Raw genomic sequence first — 19,123 nt, 5'->3', positions numbered from 1 at the left:
TGAGTATCGAACTGCAAAAAAAGGGATTGCATAACCCATCATAACCCATAGAAAATAATGTCTAGATACAATACTGATGCAGAATTTGATATTGATTCTATCAATACTTGGATCGATCCCATTTGATAGCAGCTTTCCACATTAGTGTTGCAGGTGGGCTTATGTCTATTCCAGCTGCCATTGGGCTAGAGGCGGAGGACACCGTGGAATGATTGCCAGCCAACCAGCTACTCTAGTACAGTATTTAAATAATGTATTTTAGATGGGTTTCATAAATATTGCAACTTGTTACTGTCCTTTTTAGATTTAGATTGACAGGCAACTTTACCTGAGGCAGGTCTTTGGCGATGTCACCCCCGACAAACACAGCTTCTAAGTAAATCCAAAGGTTTTGCACAATGACCCATTGTTCAATTACATCTGTTGACGTGGACAGCTTGGAAACCCAGTCCTGGATCTCGGCTTTGTAGAACGTGCAGTAGCTGAATATAGGCAGAAAATATCACACACAAAAAAAAAATCCTTTTAGGCTGAAAGGCTTGAATGTGTGCAAAACACACAAAACAAATTAAGTGTCAAAACTTTGATGACGAGACTCTACCCACCGGTTGCTGAGCAGTGATCCCAGCACCATAAGACTGTCCTCCAAAGAGGTGAGGATCTCTGTAGTCTCACCGCCTCGCAGCATGAGTTCACCCCTGTCCTTGAAGCTCATCAGTGTCAGGTTTTGGTCATGCCACACTGATTTCACACCCGACAACTTGGCTTCGATGTCTCTCTCTTTCACGGCGGATATGCAGATATCCTGAAAGAGTAAAGAGTTACGAATAATGCAGAAACCTCAGAAGGGAAAGGAAATTGTCAAACGCTCACCTCGATATCATCCTTGAACTTTAACAATGGCGCCTCCATGATATTGTCCAGTGTGCAGGTGGGTGACTCGACCTCGAATTTGTGACCAGTCAGGTTGGAGATCTGGTCCCAGTGCCTGCGGATCATGGACTTGTTGGTCATCATCTCGAGCAGGGGACACAGCTCGCTGAAGTCTTCGATGGTCTGCTTCAGGTCCATGAAAGCCTGCCACTCCTTCAGCGCCTTGGGAAGACGTCGACATCTGAAAGCAGACGTTATACTTGCTGCAGTTATGTCTCGAATTTGCTTTGGGGTAATATATCGGTTTTACTCAGAGGGGTGTTTATATATATATATATATATATATATATATATATATATATATATATATATATATATATATATATATATATATATATATATATATATATATATATATATATATATATATATATATATATATATATATATATATATATATATATATATATATATATATATATATATATATATATATATATATTTTTTTTTTTTTATAGAAATGATCAAATTGTAGAGAAAAACATTCATATTACTGTAATATCTGTAGTAGTAATGGAGGAGTTTTACTTGATTTCAATTGTATTCTTCACATGTGAAAGTGAAATGTTGAATAAAACACATCCTGCTGTACAATTAATAACGTTTTATAATGGCATTTTATTTGGGTTGCATTCATTGAATAAATAAACTATATAAATGTGTTTATACATTCTGCATGTATTAAAATGAGAAACACAAGTGGAACCTGTTTTGGAAGTCCATGAGCTCATTATTGATCTTATCAATATCCACTTGTGTCCAAAGAAGTTTAGAGTGACCACTGATGGTCTTCATCACAGTGTCATACAGGCCGTAGAGCTTCTGAAGCAGGTCCAGCTCTTTCCTAAGGGGGAATACACACTTTAACATAAGGAGATACCGGTACTTATTTTTTGAGAGTTTGAAAGGCTGAGCTATTGTACTTTTTATTTTGAAGACACTCATAATCAGAGACGGGCAGGCCAAGGAGCTGTTCACCAGAGTTGTAGGTGGTAAAGTTTCGCCAAAGCTCGGAAAATTTGGCCTTGATTAGGACAAATAGATACAATTACAAGAAATATACATTGCAAGACTGGAACAAAAGCACTAAAAATCAAAAGTAAAAATAACAAATACACTTGTAACTATATTGATAGTGGTGTTTGAGCCACTGTGAAAAAAATGAATTGCAAAACCGCAATTTTCAAACTGAGCAAACTAGACTTGCTTCAATCTTCTCTCTAGTCTTTTTTCAACAAGATAATAACAAATAATAATTAACCAGCACATGTACCTGGAAGCACTGGAGCCTACGACTGGCTTCTTTCGGTTCAATTCCTTCAACCATGGGGCCTTCCTGCAGTGCATCAAGAAATAAATTTAAATATGAACATAAGCAGTAGATCAATACACAACACAGATTGGCTAATGCAGCTTACATTGTCATAATCATCCATGTAATTGTTGACATCTCTTTCAAAGACGCTAACGCGCTCCAGCAGGTCCTTCTTGAGGTTGGGCTGCATACAGAAGAGCTGGTCTTGAACTGACATCTGGGAGAAAAAAAGGTCATACAGGTAAACAACATTTTATTTAATGGATCTCCATAGGCAAGGCAGCTTTAATTATACACACAAACACATATACTGTAAATGTAACAGAAGTGGAAAGTTCTTGCATCTTCATAACCCTACTTACAGCCTTCGACAGAAGCCTGGTGAAGAAACGGCCAAGTCCGAACACCTCTCCCGGTTCCTTGTCAGGCATTTCAGCTTCATAAAGGATCAGCACTTCATACGCATCCTGTGATTAGGAAACCATGACTTTCCAGATCTAGTGTAAAAGAGAAATGCAAATAGTATGCAAAATATACTTGAGTAGAAATCAGCAATATGTCCGTATTGATTTCAGAATCCCGCAGGCTGGCCAGTGTCTTCATGGCGCAGCGAACATCATCCAGATTTGTGATGGGATGTGACAGCTGCGTGAAGCTCTTGTGCGTCTGAAGGCTAATGTCGATGATGTTCTTCCGGCACTCTATACGCAGATAGCTGCACAGGAGCTTCTTCCAAGCCCTAGCCTCGGTCTTTAAGGATTCCTTTAAATGTCCTGATCAGAAAAAGCACATCTTAAATCAATGTAAAGTTACTAAAAGGGTGCCTTGACTTACTAGTTCAATCTTTTTCTGACCACATTGATATCTCAAAATCCTAATCTTTCCCCTTGGAAACAAAAAGAAATTGACAAAAATATTTTTCAGATGACAATGATTATATTTCATTCAATTAATTGATTATTATAATGATTCAGAGGTAATGGCAAATGCGTACTGTTCCTATTAATTAATGAAATGCCCCACACACCTCCACGGAGCTGAATCTGTCTGCCTAAATGTCACCATCAAATCAATCCAATTTTCGTTATACTACTTGCGTCACATAATAGACCTACTTTTAGTTGGTCTATTATATCCAGTTGGTTTAGTTGCGCCTGTCTACCAAATTCGAGCCCAACGTGTGATTCATGCTTGAAATTGCCTCTCAGGTTCTTACTATTTGTAAATGGTTGGCATTAAAGGCATTAACAAACATTAGGGGCTTATTTTTATGCCTGGGCAAATCTGTTTAACTGTGAGCATGGATTGAAGTTTCTATCATTTTGTGTTTTGGTAGATGTGCACAGTTAGCAAATAGCATTTGCGCCATTGCGATTGTCAACACTCAACTTGCTATCTGGCCAATGACATCCCATTTAAATGAACATTAAAAAAGCTGTTCTCTTCACTATTGAGAGATCCCACCCATAGCTGTAATGTAAAGCCATTTGTTTTGACTTGACTTCCTCTTCAAATGGACATAAAAGAAAACATGTTGTCTTACCTGTTGACAGCTCAATCATTCCAACAAGGATGATGTTCTGGATTTCTTCAGCTTCACTCTCAAACGTGTCATAGTGCTGCAATGTATTTTTGATCTCTATTAAGGACGGTTTGCTGTCAATGAAGGCCTTGAAAAGAAAGAACAGGTGTCATTCAGACTCATTAGAAGACTCCCTAGAGCGACATGCCAAAATTTGGACCCTGTAACGAACGACTCGAAGGACTCTGGGAATGACCAGCATAGATTGGGTCAGGACATTAAAGGCAAAGTACATGTTAGAGGTTTTAGAGATGAAGATCGGCCCGACTGAGATGGTTCGGACATATCCGGTGAAATGGGTGACCCGTGACCCTTAATTTTTTTCATCGAGTCGATCCCCCTGCTGATGTACATTTCAGTACCTTGATGACGCGCTCCTTGTCCTCGGTCCACAGCTCCTTGAACCTCTTTTTAAATCGATCCAGAACGGTGGCTGCATTGTCCCTATGCAACTTCAGGGCCGACTTCATAGAGAAAATGATCGCTTTGACATCCTCATGCTTGATGACACGATTGAAGAAGTTCAATTTCTCACGTGCTGCGAAAAGGATTGGGGCATCACTCCAACTGAAAGCAGTATTGTTTTCGTCTGTGGAGACTCACCTCCAAGAGAAGCGCTATCATATTTGTACTCAAGCTCCCAGGATTGAATGCCCTTGCTGACGTCCAAGACACATTCAATCATGTCATGTATGGCGAGATGAATCTGTTCGACAGGGGGGACCATCACCTGTGGAGAACCACAAATTATGTCATATTTCCTGTCAATGGTGATTAGTTTGCAAACAAGACTAATAGTGACATCCAAGATATATTCATGATTTCATAACTAAGATTCATTGATTAAATAAGATTTAAAATTAGGACGACAATGCAGGTTTATGATTTAATTAATTATTATTATTAAATGTGCGTATCTAGAGATTCAAATATAGATCAGGGTTTCAAAAAAAGTTTAATGATTGGGGTTGTAAGCAATGCTCAGGATTAAAACAATTGCATTTAAATCTAGTTAGGGTTTCAAATGAGCACTTCAAGTTTTAAATATAGCATTTGAAGCTAGTGTTAGCATTTCAAATGAGGGCTTTAAGTTCAAGCCTGGGTGAGGATCAGTGTTGCAAGCTAACTTTTCAAAACCATTTATCATTGAAAACCAAAATATTTCTTACATAGAAAAAAAAAAATTGAGCGCGTCACCGATAGTCCAAGAAAATTCAAAACCAAAATTGTCCCAAAATGGGCATCACAGAGTAACTCCTGCTAAAGATGGATTCCTTAAGTTTCCTGTGCGTTACTTACCACATTGGGTGCATTTAAATACACTTGAGTTTTTATCATGGGGATCCAGCCAAAGTCAATCCTCTTCTGGAAAGCACTGTAATTCTCAACATTATTATTAACATCAAAAATCCATGTTGTGTCTTCAACAGAAAGAGAGAGAACTTACTCAGGACCACAGACTCGCCTCTCCAAGGTCTTCAGAGATAACTTTGTCATTTCTACCAGTGCATCCAAAATCCTCGCACCAAAGGCGTCATACTGCTTTGTGAAGTCCTGAAATTTTTATTGGCACCAAATATTAATTTATTGGTTAATTAGAAGGTGCAACAGCTTGTGTGGGCATGGTTCCGTGGACATTGCACTGAACAATACCCTAAAAAAAAAAAAGCTAAAACAGCCCAAACCTAATTCCACAACTGCGTAAACGTTTGTGTTAAAATCAGCAAAGGAAGTGTCTTTGGTAGCACTTGGCTGGCTGCCTTTTTCATAACATCTCCACATTGTCTGTGGAGTGATAGGAGTAACTTCTTCACTTGGTGTGTGAGCAGATCACAATAACATGAAAAGCAGCAATAATTTAATACATGACTAAAAACAACACCCCTGTAATATATTGAGCTTTGCCAGTCGATAAGGACGCATATCAATAAACAGTCAAAAATAATAATTAGAACTGCAACAAAGTATGCTGGGAAATCTGCTGCTCTAATGGAGGTTTGTAAGCCCCAATGGCAAAACACTCTTTTACCATAAACTAGCCTGTATACCGAGTCTATCAATTTGACTGTGATCAAACGATTTGGGCATTGTACGCAAAGTCGACGATCCACTGCAAAATCGTAATCTTCCAACCAATCAATGGCTCCTCAAAATCTATGTTGTATGAATATTTTATATGCTATATGTGCTTTTTATTTGCAATAGCATGACGGTTCATTTTGCATAGTTATAGGAATGTTGCTAATGCTAAAATTGAGTTACTCAATAAAGGTGATGTGAGTATAATAAATATTTTTAGTATTACTAAATAAAATATAATAAATAAAATAATATATATAATAAAAATCTGAAAGTTATTTTAGGTAGTGATGGGAAAATAAAGTCTTATGAACCACTTGTTTTTTTTTTACACCTCTAGATGGTGCTCTTGGCCAGTGCAATGGAAATTGATTGAACTTCCACTAAATGTGTGCCATCAAGTGGAGCAGTTTTCCCAACTTTAATTTTAGGGTGCGGTTGAATGTCTTAAAGGTCCTTCAAAGAGATATTTTCTAATATGTCCCCCTTGACTCAAAAGTGTAGTCTTGTCATGTCACTTGTGAATACACAAACCTTTTCGAAGCGTGTCGCTTTGTACTTCTCTTGGCTCTCTGATGCTTCGGAGGACCTCTGTGTGTCTTTCTGTACTATAACATGAAATTAAAATGTAAAAAAAAAAAAAAAAACACAAACACACACACAATTGGAGGCCGTGTTAGAAGCTGACGAATGTGGTCAAGGAGTGTGTATACTCAATGTCATCAAAATCGCTTTATTGTACAGTACAATCGATTGGAGCGGAGAAACAGATGTGCAAGTACCAGAACTGAGTCCGTCCGTGGCGCTCTTGGTTTGCTTATACTTGTAAATAGAATAGAACACTTTGCCCAACTCGTTCACGGAGTCCTTCACATGATAGCACTTAAGGTCTAGTGATGTGACCCACTTTTGGCACATAGTCTAAAAAAGAAATGAATTGATGCTGATGAATTGATAACCCAGCGGTTTTTGCCTTTTACCTCGATGAGATGAATAAGATGCTCAATTGTAGAGGCGTGATCTTCAGGCAGCTCAAAAAGAACACTTTCTGAAATGTCTTGAAGGTATTCGTCAATGTGAACCTTAGATATGTCCTGTACCTGGAATAAATGGAAACATGATTTGAGGTCACAAAACCTAAAACCTTAATCTTCTTGACAGGATTTGACTTGATGTGATAACTTGACTAGTCTTTCTACTGCAATTGTGGCTCAAGATACAATACTTACAATTTTCTTCTAAAATTACATTCTATTGCCAATTCAGGGTGCAAAATAATCGTGGTAATAATCCATCCATCCATTTTCTATAGCTCCTTATCCACGCAAGGGACACCCTGAATTGGTTGCCAGCCAATTGCAGGGCAAACAGAGACGAACACCCATTCACACTCTCAATCACAGCTAAGGATAATTTAGTATGTCCAATACACCTGCAATGCATATTTTTGGAGTGTGGGAGGAAGCAGGAGTGCCCGGAGAGAACCCAGGCGGCCTTGGGGAGAACATGCAAACTCCACACAGGAAGGCCGGAAAGATGTGGATTTGAACTCGGGTCCCTGAACTGTGAGGAGGATGTACTAACGACTTGTTCACCGACTTGCCCTAGTTGTAATAATAATAATAATAATAATAATAATAATAATAATAATAATTATTATTATTATTATTATTATTATTATTATTATTATTATTATTATAATAATGAAAAGAAAAAATAATAATGATATAGTGATAGATGTCATAAATGAAGGCACACGTTGATGCTGACTGTCTGACTTTGTTGCCGTTCCTACTGATCACATTGAAAGAAACCATATTTACTCAACATTCTTTTTCAGCCAGCAAATTCATCCCATACAGGAGTTGGCGAAAGAGGAGTGAAACAGTGTGCTGCAAAGCAGAGTTTAAATATAAGTAAAAAAGATAGTTGATAGTAAAAAACTTATTCAAATCGATTTATTCATAATTAAGAGAAATGTTGTTTGGTTGTCTGTGCTTGCCATTATTTTTCACTGAGCATTATTTTTTACTACAGCTGCACTCCTACTTGAAACCACTCAGACATTCTAATTTGAGGCACATACCTTACTTAATATTCTCTTGAGTTCAGACAAGGCATCCTCAATATTCTCAAAATACTTGTCCAAAAGCATGGACGACCACGTGACCATCACTGACCCGTAGCGAAGCAGGGAGTCCATCTTGTAATTGGACACGAATATACTGATTAGTAACACTCCAAGTGTAGTATTTTTTTCTTCTTCTCACAAAATTCTGAATGTACTGGCTTGCATTCACAAATTAGCTTACTTGTGTGGTCTTTGATATCATCAGGTTGGTGAAGTCCGCTGGTATGTTTTCAACAATTTGCTTGTATTCCAACAAAGCAGTCTACATGCGGAAACCGACAGTGTTAGGTTGTTTTCAATGTACAGCAAGGACAGCAAAAGATGGGATGCAGACTTACGTGGAGACGATGGTGATAGTTCTTTAAATCTGTCTCTACTTTGAGGAAGTGCAATGCCTGCTTTGGAACATCCAGGCCCATCTTCACCAAACTGCTAGCCTCCTGAATGGCCTCTATTATTTTGGAATCAAAGTTGACCAAGTACTTTCCCGTCACAGTGCAGCGAATCAAGAGTGTCGTATTCAAAGCTGCAAAGACACAAAGTACATATGAATTTCCGATTTTCACCCAACATGTTGTGTACCGCTAAGGCGTTATTTTTTTATCTATTGACTTAAGACACTTTCACACAGCTTTCCAAGCAAAATGCCATATTGGAAACGAGCATTTATATGCTTCATGCATTTCAGTAACAACTTGCAGATGTGGCACGGTTGTTTGTCCAAGCGTGCACACTTAAGGATGCTACCAAATGGAAGAGAAGTCAATGTTAGCACTGCGATGACAGTGAGGCTGACCTTGATTAATTAACACTCGCGTACTTTGAACACAAATATTTTGTCCGTATGGCTGCCCTCTGAATTGAATGATTCCATATTCCACATTCATTTGCCTGTGATTCAATGCCTGAAGCCAAAAAGTTTGCATCTCCACTTCATCCTTGCATTGCACACTGGAATCCATTACAGTTTACACAATACAGTGAAAAAGGCAACAGCCAGCTTAGATGGCAAGTGGAAAAGCGGCTCCTATCCTATCCTATCAGGTTCCTATCGCTAGAGAACAAACCAAAATCCAGCTTTGACACTTCTGCTGTCCACGCTTTGTGGTGATCTGACTCAAAGCGTTGCAACGCAGCTGTAGTCTGATTGTACAATTTGACAACAGCACGTCCTTCAGGGGTAGTCAGAATGTCAGAGTTCTCCTGTAAAGAGATCAAATGAAATGAAGTCATCCTAGTAGAGGAAATATTTGGTATAGGATAGCTCATTGTATTTTTTCTTTGTGTAAGTCATTCCAACTTACACGTATATATGATATGGGCTCATGTATTTTCTTGTAGAGGTGTCGGGCCCATCGAAGCCTCCCAGAAATTGGTGGCATGTTTCGCCCTATTGGCGGGTCCTCGTTTTGCTTCTCAAAAAGCTGTGAGAAAATTTATCAACATTATATGAGCATGATATCAATAGAGCAATACGTCAGTTGCACTACCTTTGACACCGCTTCCACTTCTGAGACGTAGAGCTTGAGAATAGAACCCAAAGCAATGGGCATTTCTGCCTTGAGGCAGGGAATGTTTAGTTTCTGAAAACTGCAACAACAAAAACGTGAACAAGTTGTGCTTTAAGTATTTAAAAAAAATTGTGGATCATCAAGTTTGCACTCACCGCTGTATTACAATGAGAGATTGCTGGGATGAGTCGAATTTGGCATAACTTGAATTCATGAATGTCTTTAGCTGCTCCTATAAACAGGAGTTAAAAAAAAATATATATAGCATTGAGTTGGAGAGAGTACTGTGGTCTCAGATTCGCCACGTACCTCAAGGGTGCTTATATGAGACATGAACGTTTCGTAGTCGGCTTCAAACGCCACCGTCCTCGAAGCAAACACATCCGCCTGCTTGTTCTTCAGTTCAGTGGAGACTTTGCGGAACTGACCCGCCAGCGCCTCCATGCCCTCGATATTGGACTTTGCCAGGCACTCGAACGTCTTGAATACCGACATTATTTTGGTGATCTGCAGAGGGTATAATTTAGCAAAGCTTAATATGTGGTAGCAATTATCTTTCAGTTTAATTTGAAAAAGTATTAGATGTTATATCCTATGTTTGATCCACCTTTGTGCTTTCTGTATCAAGAATGCTAGTTTGCTGCAAGCTTGCATTCTATTGTTAGCATGTTATCAGTTTTCATTTTTTAATAGTATCTGACCACAAGGGGTCTTGTCAAATCCTTATAAATCTACCTTAGTTTTTCTGGCACTCCAATTTATTTGAAATATATACAGTATAGTGTACTATAATTCAGGTCTCAAGTGAAAGGCTTCTATGTGGATAAATGTCAGCATATGAAAGATCATTCGTACATGCTCAAGGCGCTTGCAGAAGACCTCAAACTTTCTCAACACGTGCATCTCCGAGAACCCAAATGGCCTCTGTTCCGGCATTTCCTTTGTTTTTTCCTGTGTTTTCTCCAAGCAAGACTCATACTCCCGATACAAACCAAGGCACTCCTGGTAAACGATTAATTTAAAAAACACACACAAAAAAAGTAGTCAAATGCTCAATGCATTTCTGACGCAACATAAACGGCATGATTGTATCATTTACCTGTATTTTCTTCACAACACTTTTAACATCTTGGTCCCATATTGACGTGCCGTTGTTGGCAATGTACCGCCTGCAAGCTATGATCATCTGATTTGTGACCTGTTTGCACATATCGGATCAATCTTTGATTACAATTGTACTGTTGGTAGACTGTGCATCTTATGTTACGTGTGTGGAGCGCAATGGATTTACGGACTTTGATGAAGATGGCCGAGATCTTTTGATTGGTATGGTAGTACCGAGACACCATGTGGATCATATGAACGGCGTTAATGATGTTCTGCACGCTTTTCACAATGGTGGCCTGATAGAGACAATAGTAAATAACATTACATCTAGTTTTTTTAAATCTACCTCACTATAAAAATAAATGATACTACATACCGGGTCACTGGTATAAAGAGGCTGGCATACTTTTTCCAGAGTGTCCAGGAATTTGACATTGTCCTTGGCCTCATTGTAGTTGTCTGTCACCCTGGCCTCTAGAACAGGCCACATCTAACCAAAACAACATAACGCAAATGCACTGAGAAAGTAATAATGCCATTAATAATAAAAATCCTCATCATCATCGCGGAGTTTGCCCCGTATTGCTGGCAGTAAGATTAATCCATTTCCAGTGGGGTTTGGACTCCGCCAAGGCTGCCCTTTGTCACCCATTCTGTTTATTACTTTTATGGACAGAATCGCTAGGTGCAGCCGAAGCATTGAGGGGGTCCAGTTTGAGAGTCTCAGCATTGCATCTCTGCTATTTGCACATGATGTGGTGCAGTTGGCTTCTTCATGCTGTGACATTATTTAGAATTGTTAGGGAATCCATGACAAGCGAAAGGTCCTGCAGCCTTGTCAGGGGAAAATATCCACAACAGAATTCCTACACCCTGATTTTTGTCATGTTCACGGGTGATAAAGTCCAAATGAAATTACAATACACAAAACTTGCTCTTTTAGTATTTAAAAAACAAAGACGAAAACCAAAAGCAATGGCTGAGTAGAAGCAGCAGCACGGCGTCGAACCTCCATCTCCCATGAGATCAAGAAGTCAAATGTGAGTAAAGAAATGCGAACAATAACAGAACAAATCTTTGCATCAAATGATTTAGCTTTTTCATTTGAATGAAATAAAAAATAATTTCCATTTAATTGTGTCAAATGTTTGTCAGGTCATAAGATTTAAAGTCAAGTGCAGGGTTCTTCTGGAACTGATTCAAACATTGCAATTTAAATCTATAAAATTTCATTTAAATCCACTACTTCTTAGTGAAATTCATCTTATCCAGTTGTCATATTTTTGTGTTTCTATTGTTCTTTTATTGTTGTTTTTTTTTTTTTGCTATCTTGGATCTGTTCTTAACAACTAAGAGTTTGTGATTCTTGGTGCCCCAGCAGTGCTTTATCAAACGTATGTTTACATCCCAACTTATTCCATAGAAAATAAACATCAAGAGACTGTCCATACCTTCAGTGCTTTGGAACGGTTAACTCTGAGCACGGTTGTAATTGTCCTGCACTTAGCGCTGTTCATGTGACTGAGGATGGAGTTGAACTTTAAAAATGTCTGCCTCCAGAAATTGAGCTCGCTCAGCGGCCCTTCCGTGACCAGACCTTGCTTCAGCGCTTGAGTCTCCAGCAGGACCTACTCATCACAGACAAAGTGGATGGTGATTTCTACAGGGACCTTATCTGTGCATTGTGTCTTTTTTACACTACCTGGTCGATTTGCTGATGCCACTTTTTCAGGATGTCCTCCAGAAGTTTGACAAGTTCAGCGTCAGCCGCTGCTGTGGTCATGTCATCAAAGGTTATCAGTTTGCTGAAGTCAACCTTCTGGGCTTCTGCCAGTTTAACATTCTGATAGCTCATCTGGATCACTGGGGTGGATACAAGACAACTATGGCAACAAATACACCATTTGTGACTATTTTAAACATACCACTGGATAGGAACCTTACCATCTAAGCCTGTCACACAGTTCATAAATATATGATCAAAGTTTGGCTTAATCTTGGATCTATGCTTCGCCTTGTCAAGTTTTAGCAGTGCTTGGAAAGTCGGCAGCAGAATGTTGAAGCTGTTCTTGATGGCTTTGGGGTAGCCTTCTCGAGCATCAAACATGGAAAAAAAGGTCTCCTGAGAAGCAGAAAAAATATTTGCCAACCAATTGAAAGACACTGTGAAAAGAAGCCAGAACTGGCAGTAGCATTTTACAAAACCATGTTCAATATTATCATCTGTCACTCCACTGTCAATTATGCTTTTTTTTTTTGCCGTTGTTCACATTAACATCCAAATATAGTCATTAATATTCATATGCAGTTGTCACCTACACTGCTGCTTTTATTATCAAATGTTGTAAGAAGATATATATTTTTTATACTGTCCTACCTCATGTATGTTGTCTGAAGTCAAAGCAATATCCGTTCGAATACGAGTGAAGTAGCAATATATGCCTGTGAGGTGCTCCTCTGATAAATTTGCATGAATAAGCCGCAGCACTTTTTGGGGCCCAGGAATTGCACGGCCACACTCTGAAATTAAATTCAAATGAGTTTGAATGAGATAAATGCAAATGAAAGAATGATCATCTTTCAAGGATGACACCCACCTATACCAGGATGTTTGGCCTCTTGATACAGAAAGGCAAGGGTCGAACTTCCATTTTCAGCAAAAAAATCATCAAGGGGATCCAGCTACATCCAACAACAGTGAAATAGTACAACTATTAAAGTGATTAGACGTTTTTCCTGTTTTAACAAAGTGATCATCAACAACACATTTGTAATTATTGGTGCTCTTTGACAATGCTACAATTTTCTATTTGGTTTGCATTGATAATAAGTTTGTCCAAAATGTGCATCCTCACCGAGTAGTCCAGAATGAATTGTTCCACTCCAGCTGGTGTCAAATCTAACCTAATGGCCAGCATTTTGATCACATAGTGATGTGTAGGCCCCAAGTTCTCCTTTCGTTCCTTCCTTGCATGCTTGTAATTATCCTGAAGCTAACAACCATCATTTAAATACATTAAAGTAACAGTAATATACTAAATAAACTGCGGTGATCATGTTTGCACTTTTCGGTACCTGACTGATGGCCCCTTCTTTGGGCTCCATAATTTAAAGCTCCGGCAGGTGTAAGCAATCCTCCAGTTTCTGCTGGAAATATTAAAAAGGGTGAATAACAGTTATTAATTCATCATTAATATCCATAATATTTATATGAGACCCGATTGGTTGCTACATAGGTCTAAAACATGATCACAGTACTGTGCTTTCCTTACACTTTTGTACTTTTACAAGAGTTTTACGTATATTTATTCAAAAGCCATTAAAATGATCACCTCAACTATATTTATAACGGACTTCCTATTAAGCGAAAACCCTATTAAAGGTCCAAAACCATGCATATAAATTCAAAATATTCACACTAAATCAATTATGGGCGACGGTTCTTCACATCATATCAAAACAATACCTTACAGCGGTCATACTGAATACTAAAATGATGAAATTCTAATTCAATAATAACACGGAACATGTTGCTCTGCATTGCTGGCCTACCTAAGCAAAAACAACAGCTTGTTTTTCCAATAAGCGTTAGTTTCCCAAAAAAATGCCAGTGCTAATGATGTACAAAAAATTAAAATGAAAAAAGAAAAAAACAAACAAACGTTTTTTTGTTTCTAAATTCGACCCTCTGTCCGATTGCCTCGTCACTGTGCTCGCTTCTTACGTCGTGCTTGGTTTTCCTGAGTCTAAGTTTGTAGTGTGCTCATTTTGACGTGTGCGTTGTATGTGGGCTGTTGCTATTTTAGAAGATGTATGGTTGTCTGAAGAGGTCCTCGTCATAATTCACGCTTATGCCATACAGTCGCGCTAAACTATATGTATATTTTTTATATATATAACTTTATTTTACAAATTAACTTTTCAGCATCAAACGAACATCTTGGCATTGTTCGGAGTAATAATAGATTTGTAACAGACAAGCCTAAGAAGTATACATAAAAGGAGAAGCATGTTTAAAAATAAATACAATTAAAAATCAAAAACAAAAAGGGGGTGCTCAGGGTGATCAACAAAGTTGAGGTCCTTCACTAATTTATACAATTTCGTTGCATTTTTTCTTCATACATTACAAGGATTAAAAGTAATGGCACACTTATTTATGAAAAGCAATTAAATTGGGTATGGACCTGAAGTGTTTGTTCTGTTTTGTTTTGAACCGAAAATAATGAGTTTGTAAATGACCCGATTATGAGATGACTCTTTAACAGAAATACCATATAAAACACTTTCTTTTGTCAAAATAGAATTATTAGGTAATTTACGGAAGAATCAGTCATACAGATCTTCCGAGAAAGAGTTCAGGTTTCAACTTCTTCCGCTAAACTGAGTAACGTCTCAAACTTGAATATCCGCAGTCAATGGTGCGTTCAAAAGCCTTCGAGAAGTTGTTGCTAGTGTAGTATAAAATACTAACACAAATAATAATAATTCAAAAGTGTACATTTGGTAGTATCACTGTGAATGCGAAAGGTTAATGAAATGAGTATTATCTTAAAACTGATTTTCTTTCAATCATCCGAGCCTGGTAACGCTAAGTGTGGATGATTTCCTACTTTCCAGTAATTTTGAACGTAGCGTTATGTTGGCTCGACATATTTCACACCTGTAAGTATATTTGTTCTAACAGTTGCGTCATATACGTCGCCACACATCATTTCATATCAGTATACATCTTTGTAACAAGAAAGATTACAACTATTTAGAGATTATAACCAACCAACACGCGCAACCGCGTCGATGTGGGAAGCGACGACATCTATCGGTGTACTGTAGTAAAGCGTGAGGCATGTCATAAAGAAATGCTGATCCCGCATCAGTTTTCAGAAGTGTCCTATGTTTCGTGGTCCACTATGATTGGTCCAGCGGCGCTCTCTGCTCGTCCAATGGCATGTAGACATCTGTTAGCTTGCGCGGCTCTGGAAAGGCACTCCACTTCAGTGTGAAGTCTCTCTGAAAAGATCCCCGAGAAGGACGTGAAGTCTGAGACAAGAAAAGATGGGCAAAATGCAGATCTTGTCTACTGCGATGGTGCTTTTAGTGGCATATTGCGTACAAGCCAAGGTTTACTTTCGGGAAGAATTCTCGGATGGCGGTAAGGTTGCAGGCAAAACCGAAAGTTAATATCCGGCTATAAACGTCGAATGTCAAATTCGCTTGTATTCTACTCATAGTTGACGACTGTGTTTTAAACCTGCTAAAGCTAACGTGTTACGTTTTATTGGCTAACAAGGAGTCCCCTCTTAAGGGGGCGTAAGGGATATGATGGTGTATTCTCGTGCTAACTGTTAAGTCATTAATCTGCCTTGTGTGTTTGTCGTTCAGATGAATGGAGAAAACGCTGGGTGGACTCCAAACACAAATCTGACTACGGCGAATGGAAACTGACGGCTGGAGAATTCTTTGGGGACGCCGAGAAAGACAAAGGTGAGCGTTATGCTCCTTTGAAGTTTTTAATCATGCGCAAAATGAGAGATAAAAGGTGCTGTTACGACTGCTGACTTTGTGTCTAGTCTCTCGGATGCTCGAAGAGAAAGCAAAACTATACTGTTTTTGACAAGGAAATAACGTCAAATTAAATATGCTAACTATAGATGGGCTTTACTGATACAGGTATTGACCTAATGCACAATTCAATGACTGATGATATACATGTGATGAACATCTTTGCAACAATGACTTAAAACACACCTAACCTGCAGTCAGCCAATTGGGTTTTCCCCCTGTTGTATGTTTTTTAGGTCTCCAGACAAGCCAGGATGCCCGATTCTACGCATCCTCGGCCCGCTTTGAGCCATTCAGCAATGAAGGCAAGAGTTTGGTCATCCAGTTCACCGTCAAGCACGAGCAGAAGATAGACTGTGGTGGTGGCTACGTCAAGGTCTTCCCGGCCGACTTGGATCAGACTGCCATGCATGGAGAGTCCTCATATTACATCATGTTTGGTAAGTCACAGCCCTGCCACTGCCATCATTGAATGTAACTGATGCACTTGCAAGCTAATGATGCTGATCATTTGCGTCTCACAGGCCCGGATATTTGTGGCTACAGCACCAAAAAGGTCCATGTTATCTTAAGTTACAAGGGCCAGAATCACCTCATTAAGAAGGAAATTAAGTGCAAGGTAAATTTATTTATATACATTTAGGAGATGACTTGCCCTAAAACAGATTTCATATCAAACTCCCCCTTTCAGGATGATGAACTCAGCCACCTTTACACGCTGATTCTAAATCCCGACCAAACCTACGAGGTGAAAATTGATAACAAAAAGGTGGAGTCAGGCAGCCTAGAGGAGGACTGGGACTTCTTGCCCCCAAAGAAGATCAAGGACCCCGAAGCCAAGAAGCCCGAAGACTGGGATGACCGCGCCAAGATCGACGACCCTAACGACACCAAGCCTGAGGTGAGCAAGACAAGTAACATTTTAGTGTGAACTGTCGTGTGAAATAACAACTGTTATGTAAATATATCTCAGGATGACACGTAATGGCTCAAATATCAGTAAGTGCCAACATAGAGGTGTTGATACTATAAATGAAAATGTCTTAACTCTTAAGGACTGGGACAAGCCTGAGAACATCCCTGACCCTGATGCCAAAAAGCCAGACGACTGGGATGAAGACATGGACGGAGAGTGGGAGCCTCCCATGATCCCCAACCCAGAATACAAGGTAGGCAATAGCTCAACGGCTTCCTTGCAGGACACTTCTTTTTTTTTCCCAGTTCCTAGATGTCTGAAACGTCCCAAGCAACCACTATTAACGCAAGTAGCGCTTTCAAATATAATTTCCTATAAATGACATAAGAGGGCAGCAAAGCACTATTTTATCAGAGCAACGGTCTGTCAAAACACATCTCACTCAACATGCTCAAGATTCCACCAAAGCAACTAATTAAATGACGCTGTACATCCAACGCAACTCACCCCAACATGAAATTGTGCATCTTTGTCCTGCTAAGCTAGACTCACGGACGAGAATTATGTAAATTATACGCTTTTGTTACACAACATCACAAAGATTGAGGCTTTGGCTATGATGTGCAGGGAGACTGGAAACCCAAGCAGATGGACAACCCCAACTACAAAGGAACATGGGTGCACCCTGAAATCGACAATCCCGAATACAGCCCTGACTCAACCATCTACAAGTATGACAACATCGGTGTCATTGGTCTCGACCTTTGGCAGGTAAGCAAGACAAACACGCCTGTAATGCTGATGACACATTGACACCAGGGTGTTAAAGCTCAATTTTGCATTCAGGTTAAATCTGGCACCATCTTCGACAACTTCCTGATCACCGATGATGCAAAGGAAGCCGAGGACATTGGAAATGAGACATGGGGTGTCACAAAGGTATTAGGCATATTCCTCTGTAAATTAAAATTACAAGATGCTCCTACTAAATATTTTGCATTCATCAACAGGAACCCGAGCAGAAAATGAAAGAGGAACAAGATGAACTGAAACGTAAGGAAGAGGAAGAGAAAAACAAAGAACACGACACTCATGCGGAGGATGATGAAGATGAGGACGAGGATGATAATGATGATGAGGATGAGGGAGATGACGACGATGATGAGGATGATGATGCAAAGCCCAAAGATGAGCTTTGAGAAGATCTGCTTTGTAGAGAGAAAAACTGTACATTCCAAGGATATTCTGGCTGCTGTGCATCCTCACCCTTAAAAAAACATCAAGGGAAGATAAACATCACCACTGTGTCAACATTGCATCTCCATAATAATGGCTGGGTGCACAAATTGATTTTTTTTTTTTTTAACTCTTAGAGAAAGTTTCTCTCCTTATCTGTTTCTCAGCACATTTGCGCCAGAGTGAATGGTAAACTATGCCACATTTGTTGGAAATTATTCATATTTAAGTGTCAACTTTTGCTGTGGAAAATTTGTGTATCACTGAAATCACAAAAAAAAAAAAACCCTCAAGGATGCTATTGTAATGTTTCCCATTCACCCACCCTGCAGTGCAACTAGAAAACGCCTAAATACGATGCCTTCAAATGATGTGAAATCACTGTCTACTATATTATAATTGTGTGATGAAAGGAGTCTGAAGTACCCTCGAATTCATTACCCGTGTGACTAAATCAAGGCATTTCTTTTGGTCTGAATAAATGATTCCCAAAGTTTTTATATTTCGGCTGTGTATTTTACTGGAAGGGCCACTTTAGCCATATTAAGCAGTAAAACGCTACCTATAGTTTGATGTGTTTTCATGTCCATATTAAGCAGTAAAACGCTACCTATAGTTTGATGTGTTTTCATGTCCAATACTTTTTAAAAAAGCTCCACTTAAATTCTATGCTGAATGTAACATTACCCAAGACTTGAGCACAATTTTTGCACACAGGCATATACGTATATATTTCAGTTTATAACATACC

The 19,123-nt window shown here is 39.0% G+C and overlaps 2 protein-coding genes across 2 annotated transcripts in view; one reads left to right on the top strand and one right to left on the bottom strand.

Annotated features, from left to right (window-relative positions):
- Positions 1–10,924, bottom strand: part of LOC148414831 (dynein axonemal heavy chain 8-like) — a 35,090-nt gene extending 24,166 nt beyond the window's left edge. The window contains exons 1-28 of the mRNA XM_088428631.1: positions 10,847–10,924; positions 10,651–10,749; positions 10,407–10,553; positions 9,861–10,058; positions 9,707–9,783; positions 9,531–9,630; positions 9,345–9,464; positions 9,108–9,243; positions 8,379–8,566; positions 8,222–8,302; positions 7,996–8,112; positions 6,890–7,009; positions 6,692–6,830; positions 6,444–6,517; positions 5,278–5,384; positions 5,130–5,205; positions 4,434–4,560; positions 4,193–4,368; positions 3,792–3,918; positions 2,786–3,021; positions 2,611–2,715; positions 2,352–2,465; positions 2,207–2,269; positions 1,857–1,957; positions 1,640–1,777; positions 874–1,114; positions 606–805; positions 329–482 (exon numbers count right to left, since the gene is read on the bottom strand). Of these exons, the coding sequence (XP_088284757.1) occupies positions 329–482; positions 606–805; positions 874–1,114; positions 1,640–1,777; positions 1,857–1,957; positions 2,207–2,269; positions 2,352–2,465; positions 2,611–2,715; positions 2,786–3,021; positions 3,792–3,918; positions 4,193–4,368; positions 4,434–4,560; positions 5,130–5,205; positions 5,278–5,384; positions 6,444–6,517; positions 6,692–6,830; positions 6,890–7,009; positions 7,996–8,112; positions 8,222–8,302; positions 8,379–8,566; positions 9,108–9,243; positions 9,345–9,464; positions 9,531–9,630; positions 9,707–9,783; positions 9,861–10,058; positions 10,407–10,553; positions 10,651–10,749; positions 10,847–10,909 (3,624 nt within the window). The 5' untranslated portion in view covers positions 10,910–10,924. The remainder of the gene's footprint in view (positions 1–328; positions 483–605; positions 806–873; positions 1,115–1,639; positions 1,778–1,856; positions 1,958–2,206; positions 2,270–2,351; positions 2,466–2,610; positions 2,716–2,785; positions 3,022–3,791; positions 3,919–4,192; positions 4,369–4,433; positions 4,561–5,129; positions 5,206–5,277; positions 5,385–6,443; positions 6,518–6,691; positions 6,831–6,889; positions 7,010–7,995; positions 8,113–8,221; positions 8,303–8,378; positions 8,567–9,107; positions 9,244–9,344; positions 9,465–9,530; positions 9,631–9,706; positions 9,784–9,860; positions 10,059–10,406; positions 10,554–10,650; positions 10,750–10,846) is intronic.
- Positions 10,925–15,613: 4,689 nt separating this feature from the next.
- On the top strand, positions 15,614–18,872 carry calr3b (calreticulin 3b). Its single transcript, XM_088428632.1, has 9 exons — positions 15,614–15,810; positions 16,041–16,142; positions 16,457–16,660; positions 16,745–16,839; positions 16,912–17,121; positions 17,276–17,389; positions 17,764–17,907; positions 17,983–18,075; positions 18,147–18,872. Exons 1-9 carry the CDS (start codon positions 15,714–15,716, stop codon positions 18,333–18,335), a joined length of 1,248 nt encoding a protein of 415 aa, XP_088284758.1. The 5' UTR covers positions 15,614–15,713; the 3' UTR covers positions 18,336–18,872.
- Positions 18,873–19,123: the final 251 nt, after the last annotated feature.

This window comes from Hippichthys cyanospilos, chromosome 12, assembly GCF_059441005.1.
Source record: "Hippichthys cyanospilos isolate Australia breed blue-spotted pipefish chromosome 12, RoL_Hcya_1.0, whole genome shotgun sequence".
NCBI classification, from domain to species: Eukaryota; Metazoa; Chordata; class Actinopteri; order Syngnathiformes; family Syngnathidae; genus Hippichthys; species Hippichthys cyanospilos.
This window is presented reverse-complemented; position numbering and strand designations above follow the sequence as displayed.